At 46.3% G+C, this 11,958-nt stretch overlaps 1 protein-coding gene across 1 annotated transcript; it reads left to right on the top strand.

Annotated features, from left to right (window-relative positions):
- Positions 1-4,179: 4,179 nt before the first annotated feature.
- On the top strand, positions 4,180-11,573 carry LOC310645271 (chymotrypsinogen 2-like; the record flags this gene model as incomplete). The annotated part of the gene is made up of 7 exons (XM_083370869.1): positions 4,180-4,231; positions 5,901-6,004; positions 6,869-6,948; positions 7,995-8,073; positions 8,929-9,109; positions 10,869-11,002; positions 11,412-11,573. The coding sequence occupies 7 exons, from the start codon at positions 4,180-4,182 to the stop codon at positions 11,571-11,573; spliced, it is 792 nt and encodes a 263-aa protein (XP_083226995.1).
- Positions 11,574-11,958: the final 385 nt, after the last annotated feature.

Below are 11,958 nucleotides of genomic sequence, written 5' to 3'. Positions count from 1 at the left end.
ATTCCCTTCCAGGAATCATGTTCAAACAGCTTCTAGTTCCCACAGGTCTCCTTGGATACAAATGAACAGCATCTCCATTAGAAGATCACGTCATAATCATGTTTGGACCTTTAGAATGATCCAACACCTATCTTCCTTCCTTCCTTCCTTCCTTCCTTCCTTCCTTCCTTCCTTCCTTCCTTCCTTCCTTCCTTCCTTCCTTCCTTCCTTCCTTCCTTCCTCAATGTATGTTGCATAAACCAAAGCAAATAATTGATCCAAGAACCAAGATTAGGTTGACCATGGAAGGGCCTATTGTGGGAATACTCAGGGCTTTTTTTGTCATCGAACGCCCAGAACGGAGTTCCGGCACCTTTTTTGGATGGAACCTTATAGGGTAGGCAAGGTGGGTTGTATGACATGTGTGAGTTACAGCACCTTTTTCTTTTACAAAAAAAAAGCACTGGGAATGCTACCAATCTCACTTTGGGCTGGCACAAAGGGCAGGAAACCTTGCATTCAGAGTTCCTCCCAGATGCTCACTAAGCCAGGGGTAGGCAACCTTGGCTCTTTTATGACTCATGGACTTCAACTCCCAGAATTCCTGAGCCAGCATAGCTCAGGATTCTGGGAGTTGAAGTCAACAAGTCATGAAGGGGGCAAAGTTCCCCATGCTGGCTCAGGAATTCTGGGAGTTGAAGTCCAGCAGTCATGAAGGAGCCATAGTTCCCTCATGCTGGCTCAGGAGTTCTGGGAGTTGAAGTCCATGAGTCATATAAGAGCCAAGGTTCAGCACAGTTTCCAAAAGGATATATCGAGTGTACAGCTGACTACCATCATTTTGTTAAAACATAAAAAGTTATCCACAGGGAAGGCAGACTTTGCTCTCGGGGATTTACAGTGTTCAAGGCCAAGATAACCAGAGAGCAACCTGCAAGATACCTAAAGGTGACGTCAGCTCTGAATCAGGCTCAATTCCCAAGACCTTCATGGACAGTTTTCTTGGGAAGAACATGAATGTGGCTTCCTTTGGCTTCTTCTAGGTCAGGGAGTTGGACCATAAAAAAGGCTGAGCGCCAAAGAATTGAGGCCTTTGAACTACGGTGCTGGAGAAGACTCCTGTGAGTCCCTTGGACTGCAAGGTGGTCAGTCCTAGAGAAGATCGACCCTGACTGCTCTTTAGAAGGCCAGATCCTGAAGTTGAAACTCAAATACTTTGGCCATCTAATGAGAAGGAAGGACTCACTGGAGAAGAGCCTAATGCTGGGAAAGGTTGAGGGCAAGAGAAGAAAGGGACGACAGAGAATGAGGTGGCTGGATGGAGTCACTGAAGCAGGAGGCGTGAGCCAAAATGGACTCCAGAAGATGGTAGAGGACAGGAAGGCCTGGAGGAACATTGTCCATGGGGTCGCGATGGGTCGGACACGACTTCGCAGCAAACAAGGTCAGGGGTAGGCCACCTTGGCTCTTTTATGACTGGTGGACTTCAACTCCCAGAATTCCTGAGCCAGCCATGCTGAGGGGAAAGGGAGAGATTTCCAAGCTGAGCCATGTTGGCTCAGGAATTCTGGGCATTGAAGTCCACGAGTCATGAAGGGGGCAAAGCTCCCCATGCTGGCTCAGGAATTCTGGGAGTTGAAGTCCACAAGTCATGAAGGGGCCATAGTTCCCCCATGCTGGCTCAGGAGTTCACGAGTCATAAAAGAGCCAAGTTTGCCTACCCCTGGTCTAGGATGTGTTGTTGGCTTTTTAGCCTAGTCTGGGTCTCTAGGACTTGATGGTGGCCCCCCAAGGCACTAACCTGGGGGGGGTCATCACCCAATCTAACCTGCTTAGTACTTCAGCTCAGACAGATTCCCTTAGTGTGGCTGAAAAATGTCAGGGGACTCAGCTAACCGGGAAGTGGTTTCAAGGAAGAGGCCCCCACACTCCGTAATCCAGGCTATTTTGAGCCACTGAAATCTGAAGGGATTTGGAAAGCAAAGAGCTCTCTCTTCTTACCTTGACCATCCGCAGTCTCATGTCCTCCAGAGAGATGAGAGAAGAGGACATAGTTACCCGTTTTTAAAGAGCTGAACAAGGGAGAGGGGTTCTTCCCTAAAGAGACCCATGTACACCCCAACTCTCGTGGTTGTCCCCAAGAAGCGAACTGTTTCATTCCCTCCCTTTGCAAGGGTTTGTGGGAAGCAAAAATATTGATGCATTGAGAAGCAAATGTTAGCTAGGCAATAAGGCAAGGTTTCCCACGGCATTAGCCTCGTATTCCCCCCCACCCCAAAATAAGGCATCTAGAAGCGGTGGCCAGCGGTTGCTTGGACCACAGGTACGTTGTTGCTTACAACCACATTTGAGGCCAACATTTGTGATCCTAAGCAAGAATGAATGAATGAACCTTTTATTATCAAAGTACAACATGTATACAGTGAGATTGGCTGAGCCTTCCTTCGTGCCCCCCCACCACAACTCACAGTGACAACAAACCCACCATCTTGTTACACCATGGGAGCTAATTGCACACAATGCACCGGCCTCGCAAGTCAATCATACGTAAAGTTATTTCCTGTTCAGAAGCCTGACAGCCCATGGATGGAAGCTGTTCTTCAGCCTGTTGGTACGGCTGACTATACTCCTGCATCTCCTACCCGATGGGAGGAGGGTAAAGAGGTACCGACCAGGGTGTGAGTCGTCCCTGAGAATTTTCCTCACTCTTCCAAGGCAGCGGGCCCTGGCGAGGTCATCCAGTGGTGTCAGGGGACAGCCCACGATGTTTTGTGCTGTGCTCACCACCCTTTGTAATGCTTTCCTATCCGCGGCTGTCAGACCAGCATACCAAACCACAATACAGCGCGAGAGGAGGCTCTCTATAGCAGACCAGTAAAAGAGGGTCATTAGCCGTTGTTCTACCCTGTTCTTCCATGTTCTTTTTTCTCATAGAACGCCCAGAACGGAGTTCCGGCACCTTTTTTGGATGGAACTTTGTAGGGTAGGCAAGGTGGGTTGTATGACATTTGTGAGTTCCGGCACCTTTTTCTCTTACAAAAAAAGCACTGTGTAAGACCCTGAGGAAGTAGAGTCTCTGTTGGGCCTTTCTGGCCACCTGGGTTGTATTGACTTTCCAGGTAAGATCTTCGCAGAGGTAGACTCCCAGGAATTTAAAGGAGACTCTCTCCACACAGCCCCCCCCCCGATGTAAAGTGGGGCAGGTTCCTCTCTTTTCCTCCTGAAGTCTAGCACCATCTCCTTTGTCTTGCCAATGTTCAGGTGCAGGTTGTTCTCTAAACACCATAGGGATAGTTTTTGTACCTCCCCCTGAGTTTTATTCCATTTTATGATCTTTCTTGACACAGTTGTTAAGAGAATCTGGTGTCCCCCACTGACTTTGCTCATTGGAAGGTCGCAAAAGGGGATCACATGACTTGAAGACATGGCAACCGTCATAAACATGAGCCAGTTGCCAAGCATCTGAATTTTGATCATGTGACCACGGGGGTGGGGGCTAGATTAGATAATCTACAAAGGCCCTTCCAACTCTTCTCTTCTCTTCTCTTCTCTTCTCTTCTCTTCTCTTCTCTTCTCTTCTCTTCTCTTCTCTTCTCTTCTCTTCTCTTCTATTCGACTCTATTCTATATTCTATTCTGTTCTGTTCTGTTCTATCATGATTCTATTCTATTCTATTCTATTCTATTCTATTCTATTCTATTCTATTCTGATTTCTATTCTATTCTACTCGACTCTATTCTATATTCTATTCAATTCTAATTCTAATTCTATTCTATTCTATTCTATCAAGATTCTCTTCTCTTCTCTTCTCTTCTCTTCTCTTCTCTTCTCTTCTCTTCTCTTCTCTTCTCTTCTCTTCTCTTCTCTTCTCTTCTCTTCTCTTCTTGCAGGGCTGACAGAGGGCTACATTCGCACCCAGGTCGACGGGCTGCAAGCCTGAAGGGTGAGGCTTTCAGCAAAAACCTGCTGCGTGACATACAGCCACCCCTTACGGTTGTCTTCATGCCATGTCACCTGGCCCCTTGCCCATCCACCCACCTGGCCTGACCCGTGGAAGCTGAGCTTATCTCCAAGGTCTTCAAGTGATAAGATGGTGGCCAACCAGACTGAGCCGGCCCACTAATCTGCCCCCTGTCCACCCCTGCCCCCTATATGAGGATGCCGGCCCCTGCCCTGCTCCTCGCTGTTTCAGAAGGCAAGATGGCTCTGTTCTGGCTGCTCTCCTGTTTGGCTCTCTTCGCCGCTGCCAAAGGTGAGTACGGTCAGAGTCCTCTTTCTTGCACTTGGTGTTGGGGAAGGAGACCCAGTGCCCGTTTCCCTACGCGTGGTTTGAGATCGGTCCCCGAGGGGGAGGCAAGAGGCTGGGCGCTCCCTTTGACATCTCTGGAAAGGACTCTGAATTCACGGCCTTCAGCCAAACGAAAGTAAAGGGGTCCCTGAGGGCTTTACAGATAGTTCTCCACTTATAATGGTTTGTTCAAAGTTACAACGGCACCGAAAAAAGTGACTTATGGCCGTTCTTCACACTGACGACCTTCGTAGCATCCCCCTGGTCACGTGATCAACATTCAGACGCTTGGCAGCAGGTTCATGCTTACGACTGTTGCTGTGTCACGGGGCTCACCTCATCCCCTTTTGCGACCCTCCGACGAGCAAAGGCAAGGGGGAAGCCGGATTCCGTTAACAACCAGGTCACTAACTTATCAACCGCGGTGATTCACCTTAACGACTGTAGCAAGGGGGGAAAAACGGTAAAATGGGGCAAAACCCACTTAACAGATGTCTCACTTTGCAACGAAAATGCTGGGCTCAACTTTGGCCTTAAGTCGAGGACTGTACTTCGCTGGTTGTGACCGACTCAAAGGGGCTGTATTCACCTCTTCCATTGTCCAGAGATGTTTCCGCGGTCATGGGGCCATCACAACATCACCCTACGGCACAGAGAGTGTGGCGAAACGCAGAACGCAGTTATCTCCTCGCGTGCTTATACAAGGACTCCTCGCCTAGTGACTGTTCAAAGTTACCACGGCACTGGAAAAAATGACTTATGACCACTTTTCACAATTATGCCCACTGCAGCATCCCCAGGGTGATGTGATTTACATTCGGATGCTTGGCAACTGACTCACATTTATGACGGTTTGCAGCCTCCCAGGGTCACGTGGTCCCCTTTTGTGACCTTCTGGCAAGCAAACTCAAGGGGGAAACCAGATTCACTTAACAACGGTGCTACTAATTTAACAACTGCAGTGATTCACTTAGCAAATGTGGCAGGAAAAGTTGTAAAATGGGGCATAATAGGTACTGCACACTGAATAGGTACTACACACAGCTAGACCTCAACCTATGACCACAATTGAGCCCAAAGTTTTGTGGTTAAGTGAGAAATTTGTTACTTAACAACATACATTTTCGGCTCAATTGCAGTCGTAGGTTGAGGTCTAGCTGTGTGCAGTACCTATTCATCTACTTGCATTTACAGGAGCTGAGACACTTGACGGGAGCTCACTCCATCTCGTGGCAGTCGGGTCTCAAACTGCTGAACTATAGACCTTTAGTCCAAGACTCAGCATCTTAACCGTTGAGCCACTGCATCCCTGCAACCCTAAGCACAACTAAAATCCAGGGGTTGGCCACTGCCTCTTCATCAGTCCTTTTCAGCTATTACCATTGACTTAAGATGCTACCTGCATTATCCAGCCACAAGAGCATGGCTTAAATTTCTATAAAAGTCTGCCTTTTGTAACTCCAGGCTTCCTAGATATGGAAGACCCCACTGGATTTGTTCTGATTTACATGTGCTGTGTTCACTACACAACTAGACTGCAGTGTGGCAAATGAATACTGGGGTCTATCCCTTAGCAATAACAGATTGAAAGGAAAACCACCCCTCTGGGATTAACATTCTGATTCATTGCCAGGTTGTGGTGTTCCCGCCATCACTCCTTCAATCACTGGCTATGCCCGAATAGTCAATGGGGAAGATGCCGTGCCCGGATCATGGCCGTGGCAGGTCTCCCTGCAGGTAAGAATGCAGCACATGCTTTGCTTTGCCTGGAAGTTTGGAAGACAAAGGAGTTGGTGGTGGCGTTGGGTGGAGAGACACAAAACGATGTACTTTTTGGTGTCAGCTGATGCCTTCTGCTGGGATAGGCTGCATCAGATGCAAAGATCTAAACCAAAGTTTCTCAACTTAGCAACTTTATGATGGGTGGACTGGGCTGGGCTGGGCTGGGCTGGACTGGACTGGACTAGAATAGAATAGAATAGAATAGAATAGAATAGAATAGAATAGAATAGAATGGAATGGAATGGAATGGAATGGAATGGAATGGAATGGAACGGAGTGGAGTGCAATAGAATATAGAACAGAACAGAACAGAACAGAATAGAATAGGAGAATGGACTGAAGAGAAGAGAAGAATGGAATGAATATAGAATAGAATAGAATAGAATAGAATAGAATAGAATAGAATAGAATAGAATAGAATAGAATAGAATAGAATAGAGCTGGAAGGTATCTTGGAGGTCTTCTAGTCCAGCCCCCTGCTGAAGCAGGAGAATCTGCTAGCCAAAATATACTAGCCAAACCCAAGACCTGCAGCTGTTCATGTTTTAGTCTCCATGCTTTCTGGCTGGGGAATTCTGGGAGTTGAAGTCCACCCACTTTAAAGTTGCTAAAGTTGAGGATGATTGTTCTAAGGTGATGGAGAAGGGAAGCTCTATAACAACTGTGGTCATCAAGACAGGTGGCAAATGTGGGGAGGATCAGTGGCACAAATAAACCTTTGACAGTCTTGGGTCTGCTGCCCAGAGGGCTGATGAACTAAGAGGCTGAGCATTTCATGACATTTTTCTCACAGTTAACTCAATCTCCTCCATTCTGTAGGACAAGACTGGTTTCCATTTCTGTGGAGGTTCTCTGATCAATGAGAACTGGGTGGTCACTGCTGCCCACTGCGGTGTCAAGTAAGAATGGTGCTCTTGAAAGATCTAACCAGAGAGGCTCTGAGGTTCAAATTTCTGAGGAACTAGGTCCTCTCTAGGCTTGGGGGTCAACAATGTAGAGATCATAGACGACAAGACCCTTAAGAAAGCGTTTCCTAGACAACATAAATCTTAATTTTCACTTCTTCAAATGCTTTTGTGCTGCACATGGGCCTCATTGCCATCCTTAGAAAATCAGTAAGACCCTTAATGAGACTGCACTTGGAATATTGCATCCAATTTGAGTCACCATGATTAAAAAAAAGATGTCGAGACTCTGGAAAGGGTGCAGAGAAGAGCAACCAAGATGATTAGGGGACTGGAGGCTAAAATGTTCAGTGAACAGTTGCAGGAATTGGGTATGTCTAGTTTAATGAAGAGAAGGACTAGGGGTGACAGGATAGAAGTGTTCGAATATTTGAGGGGCTGCCACAAGAGAGGGGTCAACCTATTCTCCAAAGCACCTGAGAGCAGCAGAAGAAATAACTGTTGGAAGATAATCAAAGAGAGATCCAATCGAGAACTAAGTGGAAATTTCCTATCAGTGAGAACAATTAATCAGGGGAATGGCTTACCTTTGGAAGTTGTGGTGCTCCGTTACTGCAGGTTTTCAAAAAAATAGATTGGACTGACATTTGTCCAGATGGTATAGGACAGGGGTAGGCAACCTCGGCTCTTTTATGACTCATGGACTTCAACTCCCAGAATTCCTGAGTCAGCATAGCTGACTCAGGAATTCTGGGAGTTGAAGTCCATGAGTCATAAAAGAGCCGAGGTTGCCTACCCCTGGTATAGGGGGTCTTGAGCAGGAGATTGGACTAGAAGACCTCCAAGGTCCCTTCCAACTCTCTTATTCTGTATTCTTTATTAAAGTTGAGTACTGTAGTTTTTATCCCAGATGAAATCTTGTCTAGTTCCTGCTTCCTTGATCTTATCCAGCTGCATGGGGCTGGAGAGCTCAACTCTTCCTGTGCATTCTTACTTAATGGATATCTCTGTTTTTTCCTAATTTCCCACTTCTGTGACAGGACAAGCCATGTGGTGGTGCTGGGGGCATTTGACAAAAGTACTCCTGATGAAGACGTTCAGGTCATCAAGATAGCCAAGGTGAGCAGGGCATTGGTGACATGGAAGCATCTTTGGGACAAAAATGCCCATCAGGTTGTGCAGCCTTGCAGGATGAGCATCACAACAAGGGTGCTAAAATAGCTTTCTTGGGCTACAGCCTGAATAGATGGTTTCACGAATTCGTAGGTTGTAACAAAGAGTATCGTCAGTAAATGGAAAGAAATTAGGCTGTTGACTAGACTGGGGGTGGGTGGTGGTTTTCAAGAAACTTCCTAGAAGAAACGAATGGCCTGGAGATGTTCATGAAGTCACTAGGAATTGAGCTCATGAGGAGGGAGTCCAGGTTGATGGCCACAGCTAGCCAACTTTTGGAAGATGCAAAAATTGCTAAGCAGGTTCAGACTTGGTTAGTATTTGGAAGGGAGATTAGGGAAACCCAACATTACAAATTAAGTTGGGAGGCTGAAAAGCTACCCCTGAAGAAGAAACCACAAGGGCTGAAGACCTGGCTCTGCCCCATGACAGGGCTGCAGCAGTGGAGGGGGCCGTTAGATTAGGAAAGACCCCCGCTTCTCCCCATGTACTTCGTGTTCCCCTCCTCCCCACCTTTTAACGGTAATTATTACTGTTATTTTTTGCTTTATTATTTTAATCTGTACTAATTTTAATGTCTGTAAGCTGCCCAGAGTTGTGTCTGGACCAGAGGGGTGGCATGTAAATAAAATAAAAATAAAATAAACAAACCATCGAGACAATGCAGGGACGTGTCCATGTAATCCATGGGAACCAAGAGAGACTTTGCCGTTTAGGTCATTGGTGCCACAAGAGCCATTTCCAAGACGTGATGCCAGCACCCTCTTGGCTTCAACTAAACCCCTTCCTTTCCTCCGTCAGGTGTTCAAAAACCCCCGGTATAACATGTTCACCATACGAAATGACATCACGTTGCTCAAGCTGGACACCCCAGCCCGGCTGACGGCTCGTGTGTCTCCTGTGTGTCTGCCAAAAGCCACCGACGCCTTCCCTGGTGGGATGACCTGCATCACCAGCGGATGGGGATATATGCAACATACTGGTAAAAGGGGGACTCTCCTTCTCGGGGGACGGGCAGTAAAAGAGACAGGAAGGGAAGTTCTGATGAACAGCAACCTGGGTCATTTTATTTATCTAGGTTGCTTCTCTCCTTGGTTAGTTTCCGCCCCGTTGCTTCTTCTCCTGCCTTCAGGTGCTTTGGAGAACAGGTTGACCCTCCCTTTTCTTTGGGGCAGCCCCTCAAATATTGGAAGACTGCCATCATGTCACACTTAGTCCTAATGAAAAGGACAAGGGGTGATGTGATAGCAGTGATCCGGTATCTCAGGGGTTGCCCCAAAGAAGAGGAGGGGGGTCAACCTGTTCTCCAAAGCGCCCAAAGGCAGGACAAGAAGCAACGGATGGAAACTAACCAAAGAGAGAAGCAACCTAGAACTAAGGAGAAATTTCCTGACGGTGAGAACAATTAATCAGTGTAACAACTTGCTTACAGAAGTTGTGAATGTTGCAACACTAGAAGTTTTTAAGAAGAGAATGGACTGCCATTTGTCTACAGTGGTATAGGGTTTTCTCCCTGAGCAGGGGGTTGGACTAGAAGACCTCCAAGGTCCCTTCCAACTCTGTTATTCTGTTCTGTTGTTCTTCTATTGTTCTTGTAATTAGCCAGGTTTCGGACAGATCACTATGGATAAAATCTGTCTACATGCAGTTCTCGACTTACAACTGCCATAAAGCGAGTCACCCACTTGACCTATCCAATTTTACAATCTTTTTTGCGGTGGACATTAAGTGAGCACCGCAGTGGTTAAATGAACCAATTGTTTACTGTGGCCTAGTTTTGTTGAAAACAAGAAGCAAATTCCTGGAATTTGGCAAAAACATCATAAAATGGTTTGCATAACTGTGGGACACAGCAAATGGCTGTAAATAGAGGCAATAAGTAAATGATGGCTATATAGTGGTGGTGCAGTGGTTAGAATGCAGCATTGCAGGCTGACTATGCCAATTGCCAGCAGTTCGATCCTGAGTGGCTCAAGGTTGACTCAGCCTTCCATCCTTCTGAGGTCAGTAAAATGAGGACCCAGATTGTTGGGGAAGCAAGAGGCTGACTCTGTAAAGCACTTAGAGAGGGTTGTAAAGCATTGTGAAGCGGTATATAAGTCTAAGTGCTATTGGTTGCCAAGCGCCTGATATGGCGGTTACTTAACTAGCAGATGTTGGAACTTTGGAAGCAGGTCATAAGTACTTCTAGGAAGGTCTGTCATAACTTTGAATAGTTGCTAAGTGACAGGTTGCAAGTTGAGGACTGTTTTTATGTGGTTGCTAACAGTGGACAGTGACCCAGTGGCATATAATCAATCAATCAGCCAGCAGTTTTCTGTTCTACTACAAAGAAAAAAAAAGAGTTTCAATATAAGCTGAATATCATTATTATTTACACCTTCTCTCAACATACATTGCTGGCTAATTGCCTTTTAACTTCTCCAAAGCAAGCTTTTTAAAGGCCCAATCTCCAGCTTCAGCTCTTTGGTTTTGAAAAGTAAAAACTGCTGTTTCTATGCAACCTCCAAAACTTGATTTTTTTCATTGACGGAAGAAAGCTAGAAGCCAGCAAGCTCCGTTTCACATGAGAATCCATGGATTGGTATGAAGTCCATCAAGACTGGAACAAGAGGGTCTTATTTCAAGGTTTTTTAAAAATTGAGAGGTCTGCATGGATTTATTCCCAAGTCAAGAGTCAGACATGATATAGATGTGTGGGTGTCTTTTCCCATTTTTGTGTGTTTGATGATCTATTTCAGACAAGGTCTCGCCCAACAAATTGCAACAGGTGGCTCTTCCTCTGCTGACCAATCAGCAGTGCAAGAAATTCTGGGGCAACCGCATCGCCGACGTCATGATCTGTGCTGGGGCTGCAGGAGCTTCCTCTTGCATGGTATGGCTTTTTCTGGTCGTCCCACTCTGTAATTTCTGCCGGTTGTTCTGTATCTTCCCAGAATTCCTGCTCTCTACCATCTGGAACAGGTCTTTGCCCCACATAGATTCTTCTCATTTTCTTGGATCTGTCTTGCTAACTTCATGTCTCCCACTTGGTGAACTTCTAGAGAAGTTCTCAACATCTTAAGGTCAATGGACTTATATAAAGGTCTCCAAGTCTCCTATGGTCCTCATTTGTCCCTGGAGTTGGCTTCTCCTGGCCATTCCACTTTGGTTTGGGGAAGCAAGGAGCTGCTCAAGACCACTGTCTCCATCCTTGAAGATCTGCTGCTTGGGACCTCCTCCAAAGTCCCTTCCAACACTCTGCTCCATCAGCCACTAACCTTCTTTTCCGGTTTCTCCTGCAGGGTGATTCTGGTGGTCCTCTGGTCTGTCAGAAGAATGGGGCCTGGAATCTGGTTGGAATTGTCTCCTGGGGCAGCAGCACCTGCTCTCCAGCCAGTCCAGGGGTCTATGCCCGCGTTACTGAACTTCTGCCCTTCATTGAATCTACCCTTGCTAATAACTAACACTCCTCAGTGATGGAACAGCAATAAAAGCAGCAGAACACATTTTGCCTTGGTCATTTTTCTTCTTCTAGTGTTCCATACGGTGTCTCAGAGCTGCATTGCAGCAGGACTCTTAAAAGAGGTTCTTGGGATGTGGCCATTAATCAGAAAGCGTTATTAAACAGGTGCAGCTCAACCTGGATGAGGCAGCTCATAAAACGTGTGGGCGCAGTTCAAGAATGCAGATAATATAATTATAAGGCCTTATAATGCAATTATATATATTATATAAGATAATGTATAATTATGTAATTGTATTATGTAAAATAGTTGTACTGCCTTGGTAAGATCACTTGGAACACGGCATTCAGTTTTGGTCACCAGGATATAAAAAAGATGTTGAGAG

This window comes from Vipera ursinii, assembly GCF_947247035.1.
Source record: "Vipera ursinii genome assembly, chromosome: 10".
Lineage (NCBI taxonomy): Eukaryota > Metazoa > Chordata > Lepidosauria > Squamata > Viperidae > Vipera > Vipera ursinii.
This window is presented reverse-complemented; position numbering and strand designations above follow the sequence as displayed.